The 20,954-nt window shown below is 37.7% G+C and overlaps 1 protein-coding gene across 1 annotated transcript in view; it reads right to left on the reverse strand.

Annotated features, from left to right (window-relative positions):
- Positions 1–2,454: 2,454 nt before the first annotated feature.
- LOC145981886 (transmembrane protein adipocyte-associated 1 homolog) overlaps positions 2,455–20,954 on the reverse strand; it is a 63,101-nt gene continuing 44,601 nt past the window's right edge. Inside the window, exon 9 of the mRNA XM_083115371.1 lies at positions 2,455–19,486. Coding sequence (XP_082971497.1) covers positions 19,313–19,486 — 174 coding nt within the window. The 3' untranslated portion in view covers positions 2,455–19,312. The remainder of the gene's footprint in view (positions 19,487–20,954) is intronic.

A 20,954-nucleotide genomic window follows, 5' to 3' on the forward strand; every position in this document is an offset into this window, starting at 1 on the left:
TGAAGCAACAAGAGGTAGACTGCAGAGCTAAGGCTGGATTGAACTACAACTGAGACCAGTTAGGTAATAGACGAAAATATAGTTCCTTGGTGTGATTCGTGATTTGGACAAACTTTGCTCCAAAATACTAAGTTGACAACAGTAGTACGTACAGCTGGGTGCTTCCCTTCCGCAAAGGAGCGGAGTTCTGTCGTCTGCTCAGTGCTCACCACACAAACGTCAAACTGACCCCAGAAAAGTGTGATTGTTCTTCTTCCCCTTCGCATCTCATTGCAGAGAAACAGAGACAGATGAAGAATTGACAAGGGTCTACCACTATTCATTGGATTTTCGTGGTAACTGTCTCGTGAGTGGTAGTTCTTTCTAGGAGTGTTTGTGGCTAAATCACTGTGCTGATTGAAAAACAAGAACGAAATGAACAAATATCTAGCTCAAAGACATGTTTTCTTTATAGGGAGGGGGGGGGGTGATAACGTCTAGCAGGCATAATTGTCGTACTGATAGCCGGTAACACTTTTGAAAAAGTCACGCCATGCCACTGGAGCTATAATAATAATAATAATAATAATAAATTTTCTTTATTCAGCGGGCGAGGTTCAGCCAAGGGCTGCTCTGCCACCTAACCCTTGTCAATATGAGAATACATATGAGATGATTATAAACTTATGGAGCAGTAAGCTAAACGTAAAATAATAATAAATGAAGAAAGAAAAAAATACATAGGAATTAGTTGCAAAAAAAAAGTTTAACTAGAAATAAAAAAAGACAATAGTAATAATAATACAATTCCTTATAGTGAGTGACTTGATACCTTCAGTATGTGCCCCGACTCTGCCATTGTTCCATTAACAGCAGATCTTTTATTTTACCTTTAAAATATAATGGGTTTTTTACACTAGCGATATTTGCAGGCAATGCATTCCATGCTTTGGGAGCCGAAAAGGAGAAAGAGGATTTGTAGGCCGTGGTAGAGTGATGGGGTAAATCGAAGTTGTTCCGCTTACGTGTAACATACTGATGGATTTCCCTACGGGAATGCATCTTCTCAAACAGGTACTGCGGTTTACCTTCTGTTAGTATGCGGCGTATAAAACAGAGATAGTGCAACTTCCTTCTGTTTGCCATGGTAAGAACCTGATTATTATTTAAGAATGGAAGAATATGATCGGATCTTTTTGCTTGAAAAATGTATCGGAAGCAGGCATTTTGCAACATTTGTATTTTTTTTACTGAGCTTTTGCGAGAGTTGAGGGCCGTAAACATTATCACAATAGTCGAACAATGGGTAGATTAATGCTTGGATGAGTCTTAGCTTGCATTCCGCAGGGAGGAAGTCACGGAAACGATTCAGATTCCTAAGTGTTCCATAAGCTTTCCTACATTGCGTCTTTACATGTTCTGTCCAATCAAAAATTTCGTCAAAAATCAGACCAAGATTTTTAGCAGTGTTATTCCTGGTAATGGGCAAATTGTTTATTTTGAGCTCGAACTTAGTATTTTTAATTAACGACCTTGAATAATTAGAACCAATGATTATGAAAGTGGATTTTTCTGGATTTATTTTAAGACCGTTAGATACACACCAGTTACTGACGCTGTTCAAGTCAGAATTTAGTGACTGAAGCTTATGTTCCAACGAAGCGTAATGATCTGAGAAATATAACTGGGTATCGTCTGCGTAAAAATGTGGAGTGAAGAATTTTATAACTTGCTGCAAATCTGCAGTGTAAAGGGTGAAGAGGAGGGGGCCTAATATCGATCCTTGCGGCACGCCTGCTTTCAGCGTTATAGGTTGAGACACGTGAGATGGTGAATTATGTAATACGACCCTTTGACGTCTGTTAAATAGATATGTTTGAAACCAGTTTAATGTTGAAGGAGAAAACTTGTAATATTTAAGTTTGGCTAATAATAAGTCATGCTGCACAGTGTCAAAAGCCTTACTGAGATCCAGAAGTACTAAAATAGTGACTTGCTGTTTATCAATGGCATAGAGAATATCATCCACAACTTTAGGAAGAGCAGTGGCTGTGCTGTGTTTCTCACGAAATCCGGATTGCAGCGGGGGCAGTAAATTATTCGTGTTAACGTAGTTTAACGTCTGCGAATGCACTATTTTCTCGAGTACTTTAGATAGCACAGGCAAAAGACTGATAGGCCTAAAGTCATTGTAAGAAGTGGCGATCTGCTTTTTCTGAAGTGGCAGGATTCGTGCTTCTTTCCACATTTCAGGAAAGACGCCACTGGAAAGAGAGGAGTTAATGACATGCGTTAGTGTAACCTGGCCGTGGAAACCTACAGCAACAACCACACATCACCCTGTGCCTGATTGAATGATCTCCCACTTCGGAAGATGGGAGTGAAGTCGGTAGGTAGACCCAGGCCCTCACAGGCTGTTGCTCCACAGTTACAGGAGAGCGAGCGGGAAATAAGCTCACAGACATCTATTTATTAACATTTATTGTTCATATATAAATTATAATTACCTCACCAACATTTCTCAGTTACACACGATGATTGTGAATATATGTTCATATCCCCTCTCTCCCCAATTCCTAAAGTTCATTTGTTATTTACATGATCGACAAAATATACATATCCACTTTGGTTCAAGTTTGCAGTTAGCATATCTCCACTCAAGTTTACAGAAAAGTTTTCATAACATATAGTTCAGAAATATTCAGCTTACATAGGAATCAATTACTCAAAATATAAAAAATTCTTTCTTAGGATACATATAAAATTGAAAGGATTTTTTTTTATGAATAGCAGGTACTTACTCGATTATCAAGCCATAATATGAAGATATTTACAAGAATTTTTCAAGTTTTAACTGTCTTCCTTCAAAATTATTAATTTGAAATATTCCTACTTTCGTTTAAGCCTTTATGTAAATTGCTAATGTAAACGATTACATGGTTTTTTTAACACATGAAATGGTTGTACATTTAAAAAAAATCATCCTATTGCTGTAATGCATTTCTAACTATCTACACTTTACTTTTCCTGAAAAATAGTTTTTCTACATAACACCCTAACCACAGCTACTGTCACAACTGAATGAATATTTTGTTAAAAGTCATGGAAAAGAAAATCAAGTTACAGAATAACATAAAACCTGAGAGAATACTGTAGTAAACTATCAGCTCAACTTCTAAAATACCAAATCTTTACACAACTGTCTCAGTTGCTTCTGGAATTATCTTCAGTTTTTATCTACACAGTATTATGTGAAAACAATTTTCTATTAATTTATATACTGAATGTGGTAACACAGACATTTGTAAAGAATTTATTATGGAAATAACAGAAAAACACTACAAATGGTACAACAAAGACAATATAATGCAAATCTGAATTCGTCACATCTGAATGTTCAACATTTTTCAACTTCCAACAAATACATTATTTTTAGAAACAAAAGGAAAGAGTTAATTTACTATTTAAAAACTTGAGGCGTCAGTACAAATATTTATCTTGAAAATAAACACAACGTTTATTTTTGTATGTTTAAGTTCACTGTCACTTGCCTGTTTATTAAACTGTCTCCATTGTGTACACCCAACGGCGAAAGAAACAGAGGCGAATTGTCCACCACCATTTTTATTCGGTCTGAATTACACAATGTGATGACAATGAATTGAAATAGAGACGTCAATAAGTAGAGAACAATGTCTGCTTCGGACCAACATAGTTTCATTCCTTAAAACAACACAGAATGTGGACAATTTGCCTACCATTATTTTTGCCGTTGACTGTACAATAATACCTTTCTCACTTTCATACATTTTTACAATAAATCTACCCATATTTTTAGAATTTTTCACTTTTGGAAACCTACTTCCTTGGGTATTACTTCATGTTGTACAGTAACTATTTCTTTCCAAGTTTACTATTCCACCCTCAGAGAGTCTACCGGAGAAGAGGGGGGGTCAAAGGGCTCCAATTGGATCCTTCAAGATAAACGAAAACTTTGGGAATGAAATTAACTTTTACATCAAATGCAGATTCTACATTTGCTACATGTAGGTGTAATAAAATGACTGACCTAGGGTTACCAGACACACATCATCTGCAGTAAATAATGCACGCTATTAGAACATGTTAGGAAATAATGTACAATTGACACATTTGCAGGTTTAAAAATTTAAGTAAAAAAAAAAGGAAAATGCTCCCATGCGTTTTGCACCACACCATGAAGGTGTATAGGGAGTGTGGAGTTAGGGCCCCACACTTTCTTGATCACGGCTTAAGGTGGGGGTGATGTGATCAGCACCATGCCCCTGGCTGTCTTTACCCTCCAGGTACCCACTTTATAATTAACATAACTTGAAATAATGTGAAACAATATATCCGTAACATAACGAAGTGGTTACAGAGGTTTTGTTACGACCTGCTTCATACTCAAAAGATTGATTGATTTGGTGTTTTAAGTCCACTTTATGCACAGTAAGGCTATCGGAACTGGACCTACAGTTTAAAGTTGGATCGGAACCACTTGTACCTCCACCGGGTATCGAACCCGGGACCCCTTCATTACAAGGCGACGATGCTACCACTGTGCCATGGAGGCTCAAGATATTGAATCAAGAATACTTTCATCGGTTTAAACCCCAAAACAAGAAATTCTGCTCAGGCACTGAACAGTTGCATCAACAGAATGTGGCCCAAAACTGAGTTCATTAATAACATGTTTTTGCAATGTCTGAATCGAAATAAATTTCACTTTTGAGTTTGCAAGTACAGTCCATAGACTTGTAACATCCATGATGAATTGCTGTTCTTTGTTCAACTGAATATTTTCTTAATTGAAATTATGTGATGGTCAAAATGTACGATATTTACAATTTATCAAATTCCTTCTGCATGCCGGACATAAGGCTAAAATGTAGGACATGTCTGAAAAAAAAAAAAGAACATCTTGTAACCCTAGACTGACCCATCTTCATCCCGAATCATTCTTTGCTGGCGACATTACTATCCATTCGTCCATTAAATTCACTGATATAACCCAAGTTTATCTACATGTTTTTGGTAGCATACTGGCAAAGTAAATTAACTTGCTGATAAGCCTTAGCATAAATTGGTTTCAGCTTGAAAAGTACAAGGATAACATTTGAAAAAAGTTATATTGTGTAAAACGCAATCTATGAATGTAGGAGGACCTGAATTCTTTAGCAGGATTCTTGAGATTATACATACTTAGAATTACTCGTGTAAAAATTTAAATCATATTTTATTAAAAACAATAATCAGTGTCTATAATTCCTTAAATTCTACCCATGCATCTTAATAAGTCTAAGAGATTTAATAGATATACTACATGCTACAACAAGTTAGTTCAAAAAATACTTTTTTTGTTTTTCAAGCTTCCGTTATAAATATTCAGCACATATTTTGGCACTCAGTGGTGTCCCTTCTATGAAACAACCTCTCTGCAGATTTCCACACAATTTTTAGTTTTAACTTTTGCTCCTAGGTGGTATAGGGCAAAAGGTTTAACCTGGCACGGCTCCCACCAAAACCTTCTCAGTCGTCTGCCACTGATTTCGGCACAAGCAAGCAAACATAGCGACAGGCCGGACTGCGAGCAGTCATTTGCGGGTGCAATTACAGATGTCTCCACCACCAGAACATTCACGCCCTTGACAACATGGCAACAAAGGACATGCGATGGAATCGGCGACCCCTGATAGGCAGAGGTCAAAGAACGTGCTGTCTCCAAGGCTTCTGCCAATGGTTGAAAACACTCACGTGACGCCCGGGAAAGTCTGCTAGCAGAAGGAAATCTATGGTTTGGCGCAAACTGTGCCAGCTTAAACCTTCTGCCCTACAAGCAATGACAACACTACCCCTTTTTAACCTATTAGCCACGTTATTTCTCCTTGTTTAAAAGAAATTGAAAAAAAAAATGTTAACGTGGAAGCAAAGGACATACATTTAACAAAACAATAATTTTTTACATTTAAATTACTACTGGGCATATTTAAACCTGAAAAAAAAAACTACACAATTTCGTTCTTTAAGCTGACTTACTGGAATGAAATATTTAAATCATTTTGGGAAGTGAATAGTACATTTATGCTATCAGTACAAAAGTTGATTTCAAATTGCATAAAATTCTGATTCTCTGCATTATTAGAAACAATCATTTTTTTTTTATTTAGAAATTACACTGTAACAGTTGGGCTGAAAAGTTCGTAGGCTGACTCATAGATGGCGTTACTAGAATTAAATCCATGTGATTTTTACTTAGTACTAACCTTCAAAAGATACGTGTATAAATTTCACAGCTGCCGGATAATTAGTTCGTGAGATATAGCATTGTGAGTGAAGCAGCTTTTGTTATTGTGAAAAAATGGATAAAAAAGAATTTCGTGTGTTAATAAAGCATTGCTTTTTGGCGAAAAAAATACTGTTGAAGCCAAGGCTTGGCTTGATAAACATTATTCGGACTCTGCACCAGGAAAATCAACCGTTGAGAAGTGGTTTGCTACATTTAAACGAGGTGAAATGAGCATCGAAGACGATGCACGCAGTGGATGCCCCAAAGAGAGTCCAATCGACAGTCAATCGACAGTCAGCCGAGTGGACTGCACATGATGAACCGAATCCAAAGGGTGGAAAGATGCAACAGTCGGCTGGCAAGGTTATGGCATCAGTATTCTGGGATGCGCACGGTATTATATTCATCGATTACCTCAAAAAGGGCCAGACCATCAACAGCGATTATTACATAGCGTTGTTGGAGCGTTTAAAGGATGAAATCACGAAAAAACGGCCCCATTTTTGAAGAAGAAAAAAGTGCTGTTTCATCAAGACAATGCACCGTGTCACAAATCAATGAAAACGATGGCAAAATTATATGAATTAGACTACGAATTGCTTCCCCATCCACCATATTCTCCAGATCTGGCCCCCAGTGACTTTTTCCTGTTTGCAGACCTTAAAAGAATGCTCGCTGGAAAGAAATTTAGCACTGATGAAGAGGTAATCGCCGAAACTGAGGCCTATTTTGAGGCTAACGAGAAATCGTACTATAAAAATGGCATCGAAAAATTGTATGACCGCTATAATCGTTGTATCGCCCTCGAAGGCAACTATATTGAATAATAAAATCGAATTTTGTCAAAAAAATATTTTTTACTATGTTAGCCTACGAACTTTTCAGCCCAACTGTTATATAGCAACAGAACATCTTTACATTAAATTTATTATGGGGTTTCTTTAAAAGATATAAAGAGGAGACATGCGACACTTCATAAGTTTAATACGTTTTTCACAAGTTCTTTTTAATGGGTTTGAATTAATTTTATCTTCTGTTGCTGTTGTATCTTTTTCGAGTTGCTATTTCACTTTATATCTCATGGAGCCGATTGCTGACTATTATTCCCTGGTTACATTCTGTTTTCTCTTCACACATGTTTTCATTCTTGCCTTCAACTATTTAATCCTTTGAGCACACCACTGATGATTGTTTGCATGGCTGTATAGTCCTAATGGCTCACTGACACGCATGTGTGTAAAACATAGTACATAATGTGGTGGAAAATTATTGGAGCTTTCACATTTAGTGCATATGAGATGTAGGAATGGAAAGAAAAAAATATCCAGAGTATTAATTTACAGTGGGCCTTCAATTATACAGGGTGTCCAGATTCAAATGCCATAATTTGATTTTTTAGAATGAACATACGAGACCATTTTGTTTCATATGCCAGGTGGTAGATGGTAGCATAACTGAAAATTTGAAATAGTTACAGGAAAGGAAGGTGACTTCTTTTTGTATTGCAGGTGGTGAAAGAATTCAAAGTAATAATTTGTCTCTATGTCTTAAGTTAGCAACCAATGCTGTGGGGGGTATGTAAAGACATAGTGTATTCATCCAAAGTGACAACTATGGCAGCGGTTCCCACAGTGTGCCATGTAATGTTCTAATATTTTCACTGAAATGACATAATATGTGTATTTAGTACTTTTTACACATAAAATGTTTCTGAATTTGAAATATGTGTTTACTTTTTTAACTTAAGGCAAGCAACCTAACCACGCTAACTGAGCGTTGCAACTGTTAGATAGACCTACATTCTGACTTGGGCACCACAGAAAAAATCTTGAAACACTAAGGGCATCGGGAAACTAAAAAGTTTAGGGACCCTTGAACTATGGAACAGTTTCGTGAAACGATTACAGTAGCCATTGGGACAGTCACACCACACATGCTACAGGCAACCTGACGGGAAATTGAGTACCGGCTGGACATCCTCCGTGCGACTCATGGGGTGCATGTAGAAATGTACTAATTACTACTTTGCTCACAGAAACTTTATGACTATATATTCATTGATGTATAATTCATTTGGATACATCAAATACATGTGGAGTTTAAGACAGTTGCCATTAGGGCATCTCAATTTGGACACCCTGTATGTTCTTCAGGGGACTGTAGATAAAGTGCTAGAAATGCAAGAAAAATCTAAAAACAGGATTCTCCTGTATTTATGTTTCCACTGAAGTTAATCTGGATGATACACATTGTTTGTAATGTTGAGTTTCGATCATATTTACTGGCATACTTGCGTGACATTCTTGGCCAAAAGAACTAATGGTGAATGGTAACAGAAAGTTATTAAAATAAAGCATTGTGAAAGTTTTGATATACATGGATGGATCAGAAGAAAAGGTTACAACAACAAATGATAAAAACAGTATGACCTGGTATGAATTGATGATGTATTCTAAGAAGGCTATACACACATGCACGTAATCGCCAAGGTGATCGAGACATTTATCAGACTGCTGGACCAAGTTGTTGATGTCGTCTTGGTTGAAATCATGTCCCTGCTCACTAAACCACTTTGTGGCAGCTGGCTGGACGTCATCATCGGACGACAACCGTGTTCCGGACAAGTGTGCTTTCAGCTGGGGAAAAGGAAAAGTGTCACTAGGGGCCAAGTCTGGGTTGTATGGGGGGTGATTCCACACTTCCCACCTCAAACATTGCAGCAACTGTGTGCAGTATGGCCAGTCAAATGACCTACACCATTTGCAACATGTCTACTGATAACAGTCTCACCATACACTTCCACGAATTGACGATAAATATCCGCTGCCGGAACATTCCTCGCCCACAAGAAGCGTATGCGCCACTTCCATGGCAGACCAATTCTGCAACCTTCTCGCCATTGCATCGGCTTTACGCCACTAACGGTAAACTTAAAGTTGGCCCTTTTGGGGCCAGAACTGTCCCTTTTGAGTACGTACTCAGCCCCAAAATTTAGCAAAAGCCCAAAGGGCTTTTTAGCCCTACAGAGGGAAATCTTGCTACAAATCTAGCCCTTTCAGTAATGAAATGTTTTTGGGTATTTTCAGTAAAGTAAACTCATAAGCCTAATAAGAAACATTGCAACACTGCGAAGAAGAATTCACTTAACCGACCCTCCTCTGCACCTGCAAGCTCGTCCTGCGACCCCTCCTGGGGAGCAGGTAGCAAGTGCACATTGTCACTTTATCTCCTTGTTTCTGGTTTTGGTATGCTGTGTAGTCCGATACGGATAACGTCGATTCCTGGAAATGCGAATCTTTGTTCAGTTGCCTTGAAAGTTCACAGAAATGCGGTGCGGAATCGACGAAGCGTTCATAACAGTGAGGTTCGACCAGAGACTAGTTCGTGCGTGCTTGAGTTTCAGAAATTTTGCACCAAAACACCGAAGAATTAAGAACCAGATTTTTTTTTAGTACGCAGCCGCACCTTTGTGAATCTAGCCCCTTCGATGTGAATTTTAGCTCCATTTTGGGTGCGATTTAGCGCGTTTGTCTCTCGTGCTGTTGGCAACACTGAAAGTTGTCGAAACTCGCCACGTGTATATGATGCCATCTGTTCCACCTCCGGGTAAACCAATTACTTACCTCCTATTTTGTGCATTCACAGAATACTTGTTGGAACCTTTTTTTCCGATCCATCCACGTATAAGGATAAAAATGAACGGATTAATGTAACATCTTGTTCTATTTAAAGTAACAAAAAATGTGAATATTATAAACATTAACGTAACTAGTTTATTTTCAGGAAAAGGGTGCAAATTGATTTATGTATACGTGAAATCAGAATTACCTGGGCAGGGGTTCAGACCACTAATTATGCCTATGAACTGGTTGCCTTATTTCTTCGCTTTCCATTTTGGGCTTTGAAAAACATACAAACTGTGGAAAATCCAACAATTTTCCTACTACAGTCAAGTAAAAAGACCACCCATACGTATGTGAACATCCTTCTATAGGGTGCACCCATTAAAATTGACTCACAGTAACAAGTTAAAAATATTCCATCACACATATATATATTGCCAAATGTTGTTATAAAGATCAATCACACATGAATGCTTGGACAAGCTACACAATTGCATCACATTATCTCGCGTGTGCCACATTAGTGTATGAAACGCCAATACTGGTATTGCAGAATAAAATTCAGGCCCTAATGAACAGTCAGGAACCTTCAAATGGTCATGTATTAAAAAAATAATAATTCTGTGGTTGTGTCTGCAATTTCTTACAAGGGCCAGTTCTAATTTGACATATCGTCGTGCCAATGCCAAAACCATGAATGTGCACATTTCAACTCTTTCACGTAGCATCACTACTTTTTGTTGATAGATTTATGTGATAACTTACATGTGAAGTTTTCGTTTAAAATAAAGTGTTTAAAATGTATTTGGGAAGGTTAAGGACGTAAGTTTTCGGTGTTTCGGAATTGCAAAATAACTCTAATTATGCCATTTTTCAGAATAACAACGAATTTTGCACTTTAACGCGAAAAATGCCACGAAATATGCAATATAAACTAGGGATAACACTTCTTTTGTTCAACAAGAACTATCTGAAGCGCTATTAGATTTGTCATTTCTAGTCAATTGAAATGAGACTGTCACGCTCGATTGCAATTTGGAGCAGACATGACTGAGAAGTGTTTAACCTCGTCCTGAAATAGAATTCTCTGCGGGATCTTCCCAGAGGGGAAATTTCAAGGAACGGGAAAATTTTCAGGGAGAAGCTTCTGTTTGTTTTGGGGAGTGGGGGGAAGAAGCATGCATGTGTGTGTGTGTGTACACAAAACGGTATTTTGAGGTTGCAGAGAATTTTTTAGGCATTGTCAGGGAAACGTAATGAGCATGATTGTGTTCAAAGATCTGGGTGTTATCATTCAAAAAATATTTCATATTTAGTGGCTGATGAGATGAAATAATTATCCAATTAGGTCATTTATTACAAAGCCATCTATTTTTTTTTGTCATTAAAACTAAAATTTGTCTCAATTTTCCAGAACCAAAACAATGTAAAAATAATTCAGATTATTTTAAATTAATAACACCGAATTGTGCCCTAAACTGCGAAAAATAACATCAAATTGCAGAAAAAAATAACACAAATTTAGGGGAAAATAAAACGAAAACTTCACGCCCCTACTCATATGGCCTACTAGGGACATATTTCACTGATGACATTTATTCAAACGTAAAACCTGTTTTTTCTTGCTGAGAACTATAATATTGCTTTTATCTGAAAAGTAAGATTACCAAATTCATAGTTTTGGCATTTGTGCGACGATATGCAATAGCAATTAATTCTGGAAATAACAGTGTACAGAGAGATTTTCACAATGCCAGGACATCCTGATCATCATTCCTTATCTTATTTTACTTCCCGCACACAATTATCAAAGGGTTTAAAAAGTAAAGTAGGGAATATACAGGAAAAAATAACTTTTACGATATAAATTAAACTTATCGCAATTAGAGAAAAAATTAATTGGGCATTTGTAATGTAGAATAGATTTCAAAGTACTGTTTACTATGTCCAATTTAACTTTAAAAAAAGTTCACATGTTTTATTCATTACAGCAACTACACCATATCTTCCCCATCTAAATTATTTAGAATTAATTCAAATATTAACATTAAAGATCTTAAGTACATCATTCCTAGCATACTTTGAATACAAAACACATGACCAGCTAAATTGTACTCGTCTCATTGCTACAAAAGTATATTTGCAATGTTCCTATTTAAATTAATAAACTTCAACAAATCCTCCTTCACAATTCTGAACTACATAAACACTTGACTAGTAAGAAACTTTTCTACTTAAATTATATTATCAAATGTATTTGATCAAATAAATGATGGTTTACAAAATTAGTTATTTATTGATTCTACCTAAAAGCATACTGGAGATTTTGCGACATGGAAATACTAGATTTACAAAGCCTATTTATTTTTTTTACAAAGCTAAGCAAGTGTATAATTAGTTCAAGAAATCGAACGTGGCATCTTCTCATAACCAAGCAACAATAATCATATCCATGCAGTTACCACAGAACACGCTAACATATAATAATTTGCAGAATAACTGTAATCTAATCACTACAACTACACAAGCATAGTACTATCCGATTGAAAATTACATGCTTCGTTGCCCTTTAATGTAGGAACTGGAATCACATTACTTAAAGCATGGCCATGAAAATAGGTGGCTCGGTGCTGGTGATACGTTTGGGAAAAGCAAAGAGCGAGCGAGACAAAAAGTCGCTGACTCCCGCACACAAGCTGCGTTGTTTAGTTCGAGTGTCAAACTGACCTATCTCCAGGGCACTTTTGTGTCATCCCTGATCTTTAGAGCAAATACTGTCAGTTTGTATTACATGGATTACAGAAACCAATTCTACAATGAGATCTTTCATTCTCTTAAACCTCTGAACACACCGTGGCAACAGTGCAAACTAATTTCATGGCCGTGCATTCAAGTGATCATTTTTTTGTTCTCGTCCTTACGGAATAGTGGCCATAGATGTTTTTGGGTCAATATATGAGTATGCTTGAAGGAAACTATGGAGATTATGAAATATTAGTGAAGATGCTACGAAAATGCATAAGACCCTGAGAGATTCCTTTTATGATCTGGTTTTGCCAAACATTTCATTTTCCATACACTCTTGCTCTGGGCACAAGTAGTCTGCAACCGATTCATTTAGAGCAGTGAAAGGTGATGTCGAAGATTATAAAATAATGGTTGAGCAAAGGGGCGACACAGCTTGCATTTTACTTTCTACACCGGTGCATCTAACTGGTAACCAAAGACAACAATATGCAACCACTTGGGTCTTCCCTGGGTAATGAACTTGGGTTGACTGACACCATAGCAAGCAGCTGACATATAGTTAGCATTCTCAAGTTCCAGGTGTGATACCAAGTGAAAGGCAAAGTTCCCCATGCATATAGCACCGTGCCACAAAGGCACATTTAAGGGATGTGAGGGTAAGACCCTACGCATTCTTGATCTATGACATTTTGGAGGTGGTGTGGTCAGCACCATGCTCCACCTGCCTTTACCTCCTCCTCCTTTTACGTAGAAAAGTAGCTAAGAGACGTAGTTGTATTTTCTGTGCAATATATGTTTCATATTCATTCTTACCTTAATGAAGATGAAGAAAAAAGCTCTGGTACACCCAACTGTCCATCGACATTTTCATTCGGTCTATATTACACAATATGGTGATGAATTGAAATAATGATGTCAATAAGCAGAGGGTATTTCTCGCTTCGAACCAACATAGTTTCATTCCTTAAAACAACACATGATGCAGAATGGAAAAGTAATGAAAAATGCGATGGACAATTTGGTTACCATTACCTTTGCCGTTGACTGTACATAAAAATACTAAGTGATTTTACACTAAGATAAGGCAATTTAGGGATATATACGGGCAGAAGTGGGCAAATACAGGGTGACAGTCGCCATGGTGCCTGAATTTTCAAATTCAGTTTTGCTAACTAAATTTTAAAATTGCAGTAATATAGTCGTTGAAGGGGGGAGGGGGGGGCACGGCGCCACCTGGAAAATAAATGTTTACCTAAAAATTATAATTTCACACACAATTTCATTTCAGTCACAGTAATTTATGTTAATTACTCTAGGGACGTTGAAGGAATATGTTTATTTCAGACTGAAGCAGTGTTTGAGAGGAGGCATCACTATTATGGTGAAAAAAAGTCTCCTTTGCCCCCCCCCTGGAAAAATTACCTTGCTTGCCCCTCCCTGGAATACTGTGGACGTTCATGGATATGACAGTCACAATATATTAGAATGTATTGCATAGTTACTCATGCCGTTAAGCCTTCTTCAGAAAGGCCACTCCAGCTCATAAATTAATTATGTCTAAGGTCACATTCCAAAATGTGTAGCGTTATCTTGGTTGGGTTCTTGGCTTTCTTAACCCGTATTTGATAAAAAAAATAAAAGAAAGGCTCCGGAGAAAAAATGGGAGCACCTGAATTATTTTTAGTTTTGTATACTCCAGCATTGGTGATTTGACCAAGAAATTGATACGAGGATGTGTCCCTATTGGCTGATACTGGAGTACTGATTAACCAGTTCCATCCCTAAATCTCTATATACGAGGTGTGGCTAGAAAGAAAACAGATTGATGTTGCTGTCGACAAACGGCAAGCACGTCCAAGGTCAAGCGATGAATGAGGGTATAACGTGATATCCTGCCTATCGACTGTGTGATTTCCCAGGGTGCGTGGCAATCAGTTCCGCTGTTGCTTGTGGATGAAGTGAACCGTACATCTGTGCTCCTTCGGAAAAATATTAAGTGTGAAAGTAGAACAGTGTATCGATGTGAAGTTTCTTATGAAACTCGGAAAATCCGCCATAGAAACTTATGGTTTGTTGGAGGAAGTATGCGGAGATGAGTGTTTATCATGCACGCAAGTGTTTGAGTGGTTTCATAGGTTTAAAGAGGGACGAGAAGTGATCGCGGACGACTCGCGTCCTGTACGGCCTTGCACGTCAAAAACGGAGTCAAACATTGCAAATGTCGATGAATTGATTTGAAAAGATAGTCGCTTGAGTATTCGAGATATTGCAAAACAACCAACATTATTACATTACCGTGCTGACGACTCTTTTTGAGCGACTAAGAAGATGACGACCTGATTTGTGGAAAAGCAAGGCGTGGATTCTTCATCAGGACAATGCTCCTGTCCACACGGCATTGTCAGTCAAGGCTTTCTTGGCCAAGCATGGGATCCCAGTGTTACAACCTCCACCCTATTTGCCGGATATCACCCCGTGCTACTTTTTTTTATTCCCAGAAGTCAAATCAGCACTGAAAGGAACCAGATTTACGACCGTAGAATGTGTGAAAACAAAAGCGACGGAGGTCATGAACATGGTTTCGGAAAATGATTTCCAGCACTGCTTCCAGCAATGGAAGATTTGTATGGAGCGATGTATCGATAGTGCAGGAGAGTACTTTGAAGAGGATAATGTTCGTATTGTACAAAATAACTAATAAAAGATTTTATAGCAACAGTCCGGTTTCTTTCTAGCCACACCTCATATATAAAAATGGATGTATGTGGGTGTGTATATATGTTTGTTCCGGCATAACTCTCGAATGCCTGGAGCAATTTCAACCAAACCTTTTACACGTATCACTTGCAATCTGGAAATAATATTTAGGGAGTAAGACACCCCTATGGGTAGGGTGGGAAGGGGTGACATGTAAAAATAATCCAAAACGACCAATAATAAATTCTGCACAAACAGACATCCGTGACTATGCAATCCCGCACAACGATAGTGTATCAGCATGGGGGGTGAGAGGGGGTGAAAAACCAAATGCCACAAATGACCTAGATTAGTGTCGAATCCATAGTTTTCAGAGTCGCTAAGCTAATTGGTGACATTCACGATCACATTTAAAATTAGTTACATTTTACACTATAGTTAGAATTCATTATTTTCCTGTCTGATACAAGATTGGGATAAATAAATACCCGGGCAATGCCGGGTAATCAGCCAGTATTAAATAAAAAGGGGAGATCTACAGGGTGTTCATAAAGTCCCGGTACCATTACACCGCACTCTCCTGATATCACACCCTTGGATTTTTTCTTCTGGGTGTATGTCAAATATTGTGTTTACCGCACTCCAAATCCAGATGTTGCTACTCTTCGAAGCATAACGGAGAGTATCCTAACTGTTGCCAGTGATATGCTGGGGCTTGTATGGGCAGAAGTGGATTACTGCCTTGATGTTTTGAGAGCAACTAGAGGGGCGCACATTGAGGTGTATGGCATATAAACGTGGAGAGTTGTTGCTCATTTTGCAATCAACAGCATTGTTGTATTGCATGTAGTTTCCGAGCAATGTTATTTTTGTAATGGTACCGGGACTTTATGAAAACCCTGTAGTTCTAACTGAAAGATATATAAAACAAGAATTATGGATCATTCAGCCAGTATTAATACCTTGCATACATTTGCAACTCTCACAAAAATTCCTTTTACTAATGCACCATTCTTGCCATCTATCAGGCAATAACATATTACAGCATACAAATTAGCTGATAAACAATACACAGATTATCAGCTGACAGCTTGAGCAAAGCAAAGCAATAGACAGTATAGAAGTAGTCATGCAAATATATGTGGAATTAGCTGAAATAATATTTGTGAAGGAATAAAAGTAGCAAGTCCTCATTATTACTTATTTGATCAAATAGACCTGATAAAAAATACATGATTAGTAATATCATTTACGGCAAGTTTAACTTCACACATGAGAAATTTTACAAAAGTTTTATGGACTACATTATTGAATATATACATATGTAATTTGTTCTTTTTGTGATTATCTGTCTGGCTTCCATGCAGAAAGAATGGAATAAAATAAATCTAATCTTAAAATTATCTGTGTGAAATAATTTTAAACATTATCGCTTCAACAATGTTGCTTTTTTAAAGAGACAGAGATAGCTCAAACCGTATGAAATTTTTATCTGTGTGAAAAAAAGCAGGGCGGCGTGAGTATAGGAATATTGTATGCATGTCACACGGGAAAATGGACTTCAGTTATGAAATAAATCTTTGGTACGGAACAAGAACATGCCATCGAGATTCCTGACATTTGTACAATCATGATGAGTTTCTACTTTTGTGGGAAATTTATTTACGATTATTGTTTCTAAGGGTCCTCCTCCACGGCCGTGTGGTCTAAGGTGCTGTGCTTTGGACTTTGACTGCGGAATGGCATGGGTTCGAGTCCACCAGGGTTTTTGGCCTGTGTATAGGACCGGTGGCAACCCACCATCGTGAGGAAATTGGGGAGCTACGAGTGAGCGACATAACCCGGTCTGGAAAATCTCCTACAGCGGCCGAGGGTTCGACGTGCTGACCCCACGTCACTCCATTACCGGTTAAAGATCTCCACTTCTCTATGTAAGATTGTGGGAGGGAGACTGGCAGTCGGGAGATACACGAAAGCCCTTCTAGGGCTGTAGAGCCACAAGCTTTATTGTTTCTAAGGGGAAAAAAAAGCTTATGACTGCATGAAAAACATTTCCTGATTAACACCTCCTGCCAAGAAAAGTCTGTTTAAGTCCACTTTTATGCAGATAGGGTAACTGGGATGGGACGCAAAGCTTAAAGTGTGACCCAAACTGCAAAGTGCCTCCACCAGGTTTCAAACATGGATTCCCTTGATTACAAGGTGGCAACATTAGCACTATGGGAGTGATAGGAGACTGCAACCATCTTTTTTACTGCAAAAATTGTTCTTTAATTACTTCTCTCTATTGCACAGGGCTCCATTCAGTAACATGTGGCAGGAACAGAACAGATTAACCACAGCCCATCAGTATGGGCCAATATATGCATATTGGTAGCATCACATAAAATTTTATCAATAGGATATATTTAAAAATAGCACGTTCCTCAACAAATAACAAAATTCCAACACTTTGATGTTATTTATGAACATAAAAGAATAATTCATATGTTCTGGTTTTGTAAAGTAAATGTCTAAATGCTCAGTTTCTTTATCATACCAATTCTAATCACACTGTTATGTACATTATTGTACATATGTACATCTTAATGAATCATTCATGTTCTTCAAGGAGCAGTCTGAATGTACTGATTACTGGATGTACAGTGGCGAAAAGAAATATTTCCGTCCACCATTGTACAACTAAGTATGTTTCTTAATGTAAAATTCTTGTGTTCTATAGATTTTGTGGAGATCTAAATAGCCAAAATCCTGCAGTAAGCTGGTACGCGGAAAGAATGGATTTCTTACCAAAAGTCTTGTATAACAGGATTCAAATATTGAAGATGTTCTCCGACATAATCTCACTCCTTTTTTGTTTGTTTGTTGTTTTTAAGTGATGCAGATAAACAAGGAGTACTGTATGTTTTTTAAAAGCTACAGATCTAAACCGCATTTGGTGCAACCTGCCACGCTTATCAATCATTGTAATTTCTAGCAGAGACCACGTGGCATTGTCCCTGTAGACCGACTGAACCCAGCTGTAGGTAAAGCTGAAACCAGGCTGCTCGTAAGATGTGCGGGAATGCACGAATTCAACACCATGCTTACAAGAAGACACAAACGAAACACATGGGAATTGGATCACAACGGCAACAACATCTGCGTAAGTGACTCTCTTTTGGATCCCATCTCCTCCTCGCTGCCTAGCAGACAGCTTTTTCCTCGTTCCTCATTAACACAGAAACTGTCGCTAGCGTGCGAAACGTGACAGGATGTAACAAACGCTGTTTAACGTTATGCGTTTTCATTTTCTTTTGTACCATGTAATGTGGTATGAAACTAAATTATATCTATAAATTTTAGGAACGAACATATGCCAAATAATGTATGAGCTATCTCTGTATAATACAACCTCTGCATGTTCACTTTCTGAATAAAAAAAACAGAAACAAAAAATATAACCAAACAACAAAATGTATCACAGTAATCCTCAAAGAAAAAACTTTGGCATAACACTAACATTACTAAAAAAAAAAAAAAGACAGAAATAAACCCTTAAGTAAAATATCTACTTCACAACTTTCAATATCTTACTTTTTTTCACTTCTCTGCGACTCCACCACTTTTGTAAAAATATATATTATTTAATTATCCATTCCGTTTACATAAGCACAAAAAAAATTGGTCATGAATCATTGATTTTGGCTGCACACTTCATCGCTTACAATTAGCAGAATTATACAAATATACACTTAATTGCTTCATAAAATAATATAATAATATTTGTCTCACCTGTGAGCTAAGTTAATGGACCTTATATATATATTTGTATACATAACAAAGTATTGTCCTTATATATACAAGTTTCTTCTTGACGCCATGGTAACTTTCACTCAATCACGCACAAAAATTGAATAAGACAAAATCTTATTATAGCAGCTTAAATTTCACTATCACATCCAACGTGCACATTTTCTCATGGCTGCTGGGGAGGGTAAATTTGTTGGTACCCGTGTCCAGTCTCCAGACTCTGGGTGCTATCCATGCTGTATCCCGTAATACTGTCGGGGCTTTGCAACGATGCAGCGTAAAGAGGATTCACGGGGGTGGTACCACTGTCAAACTGAGTACTGTCATATACACTATTGTTCTGCAAAAGGGAAAAGTTTTCAAGATTACATTAATTTTACATTAAAAAAGAGAGACAGATAATATCAGGGTTCTTATCAATATTGCATAACTGCCCTTCAAAATAAGACTTTCCCTGATGGTAACTCCAAGATGACGTCGAAAGCTTTGACAAACTTTTAAAGCTTTTCATATTATGCTCGCTTTGTGTGGGTTTTAACAAAAAAATATTTTCTCTCATTTTCAGTTGACAAGAGAATTTACTGAGGCTACGAAAGTAAAAACGACAAAGGAAGTGTCCCATCATTACAAAACGAATCAATATTTTCTCTGTTCCTGTACCAATGAAAAACTAATCATACACACGCTTTCTCTAAATACTTTGAACTTACCAGGAAAGTTATTAAAGTGTAAATCACCAACCCTGAGACCTTCTGTAAACAAACCGTCTCACCAATTTGATGTACCACTCCACGTCAGCTGATTAATGACCGCAATCATCTGCAGTTACACTCATAGTTCGCCGCAAATATTCATTTTATACCGTGCGTTCATTTCGATCTTCAGCCGAGAGATCGGGAGAAGCGTGGCGGGCGGCACTGACGGAGATGCCGACATTTGCGCCCTGTAATGCCCACTTATTTTTATGGACATATGCAGACATTTATATAAATATTGCAAAATGAGCACTAACCTGTGTTATAAGAGTATGGTTTTAATTTTAGTAGCTTAGTGGCTGTATGTGCTGATGATTTTGACACGCCCACCTCTTGTGAAACACGGCGTAGAGGTTTGTTTGGAGAACGTTCTAACGCTGCACCAATATCATCGAGTTTTGCTTCGGTTAGAATCCGTCGTTTTTGCTTAGGTGTTTTAAAATTTAACGATCTAGTTTCTCGTAATTTAAGGACAAGATGTCTAACCGTATCTCTGTGTGGAGGTGAAACGCCTGGGAATTTCTGTACAAATTGCCTACACACGTCTCGACACGAGTATTTTCACGTAAGTGTCATACATAAGAATTCTTTGTTCTAACGTGAACCTTGCAGCTGGCATTGCAATCGTTTCACTGACACAACACAAATACACACTGCAATAACACAAACAAGTAACGACAAGTAACCAATAATATCAATCTTGTGCACAGTACGAATCTAACACGCTCTTGGTTTACATCTGCTCGCCACTATATTCACAGCTCTGTCTCCATCTAGTCGCCAAGGAACAAAAAAACTCTAGCTCGGAGATTTCAGATTGCAAGGAAGCTCACGAAAACCATTGACTTTTAACGGTTTCGTCTGCAGCGTAATCTTGATACAGTGTTGCACATTCGAAACCTCCAAACGATCCCCATCGACACAAAACTCTTTCAAGGATATAAACTTAAGCAGGACGTTACTGGTCAAAACTATGATTAAAATGTTTTATTATCTGTGGCTCTTAAGATCGTTTCTAAAGCGTATTTATTTGTGTATATAAGAGCAGAACTT

This window comes from Lepisma saccharinum, chromosome 30 (assembly GCF_977018435.1).
Source record: "Lepisma saccharinum chromosome 30, izLepSacc3.1, whole genome shotgun sequence".
NCBI classification, from domain to species: domain Eukaryota; kingdom Metazoa; phylum Arthropoda; class Insecta; order Zygentoma; family Lepismatidae; genus Lepisma; species Lepisma saccharinum.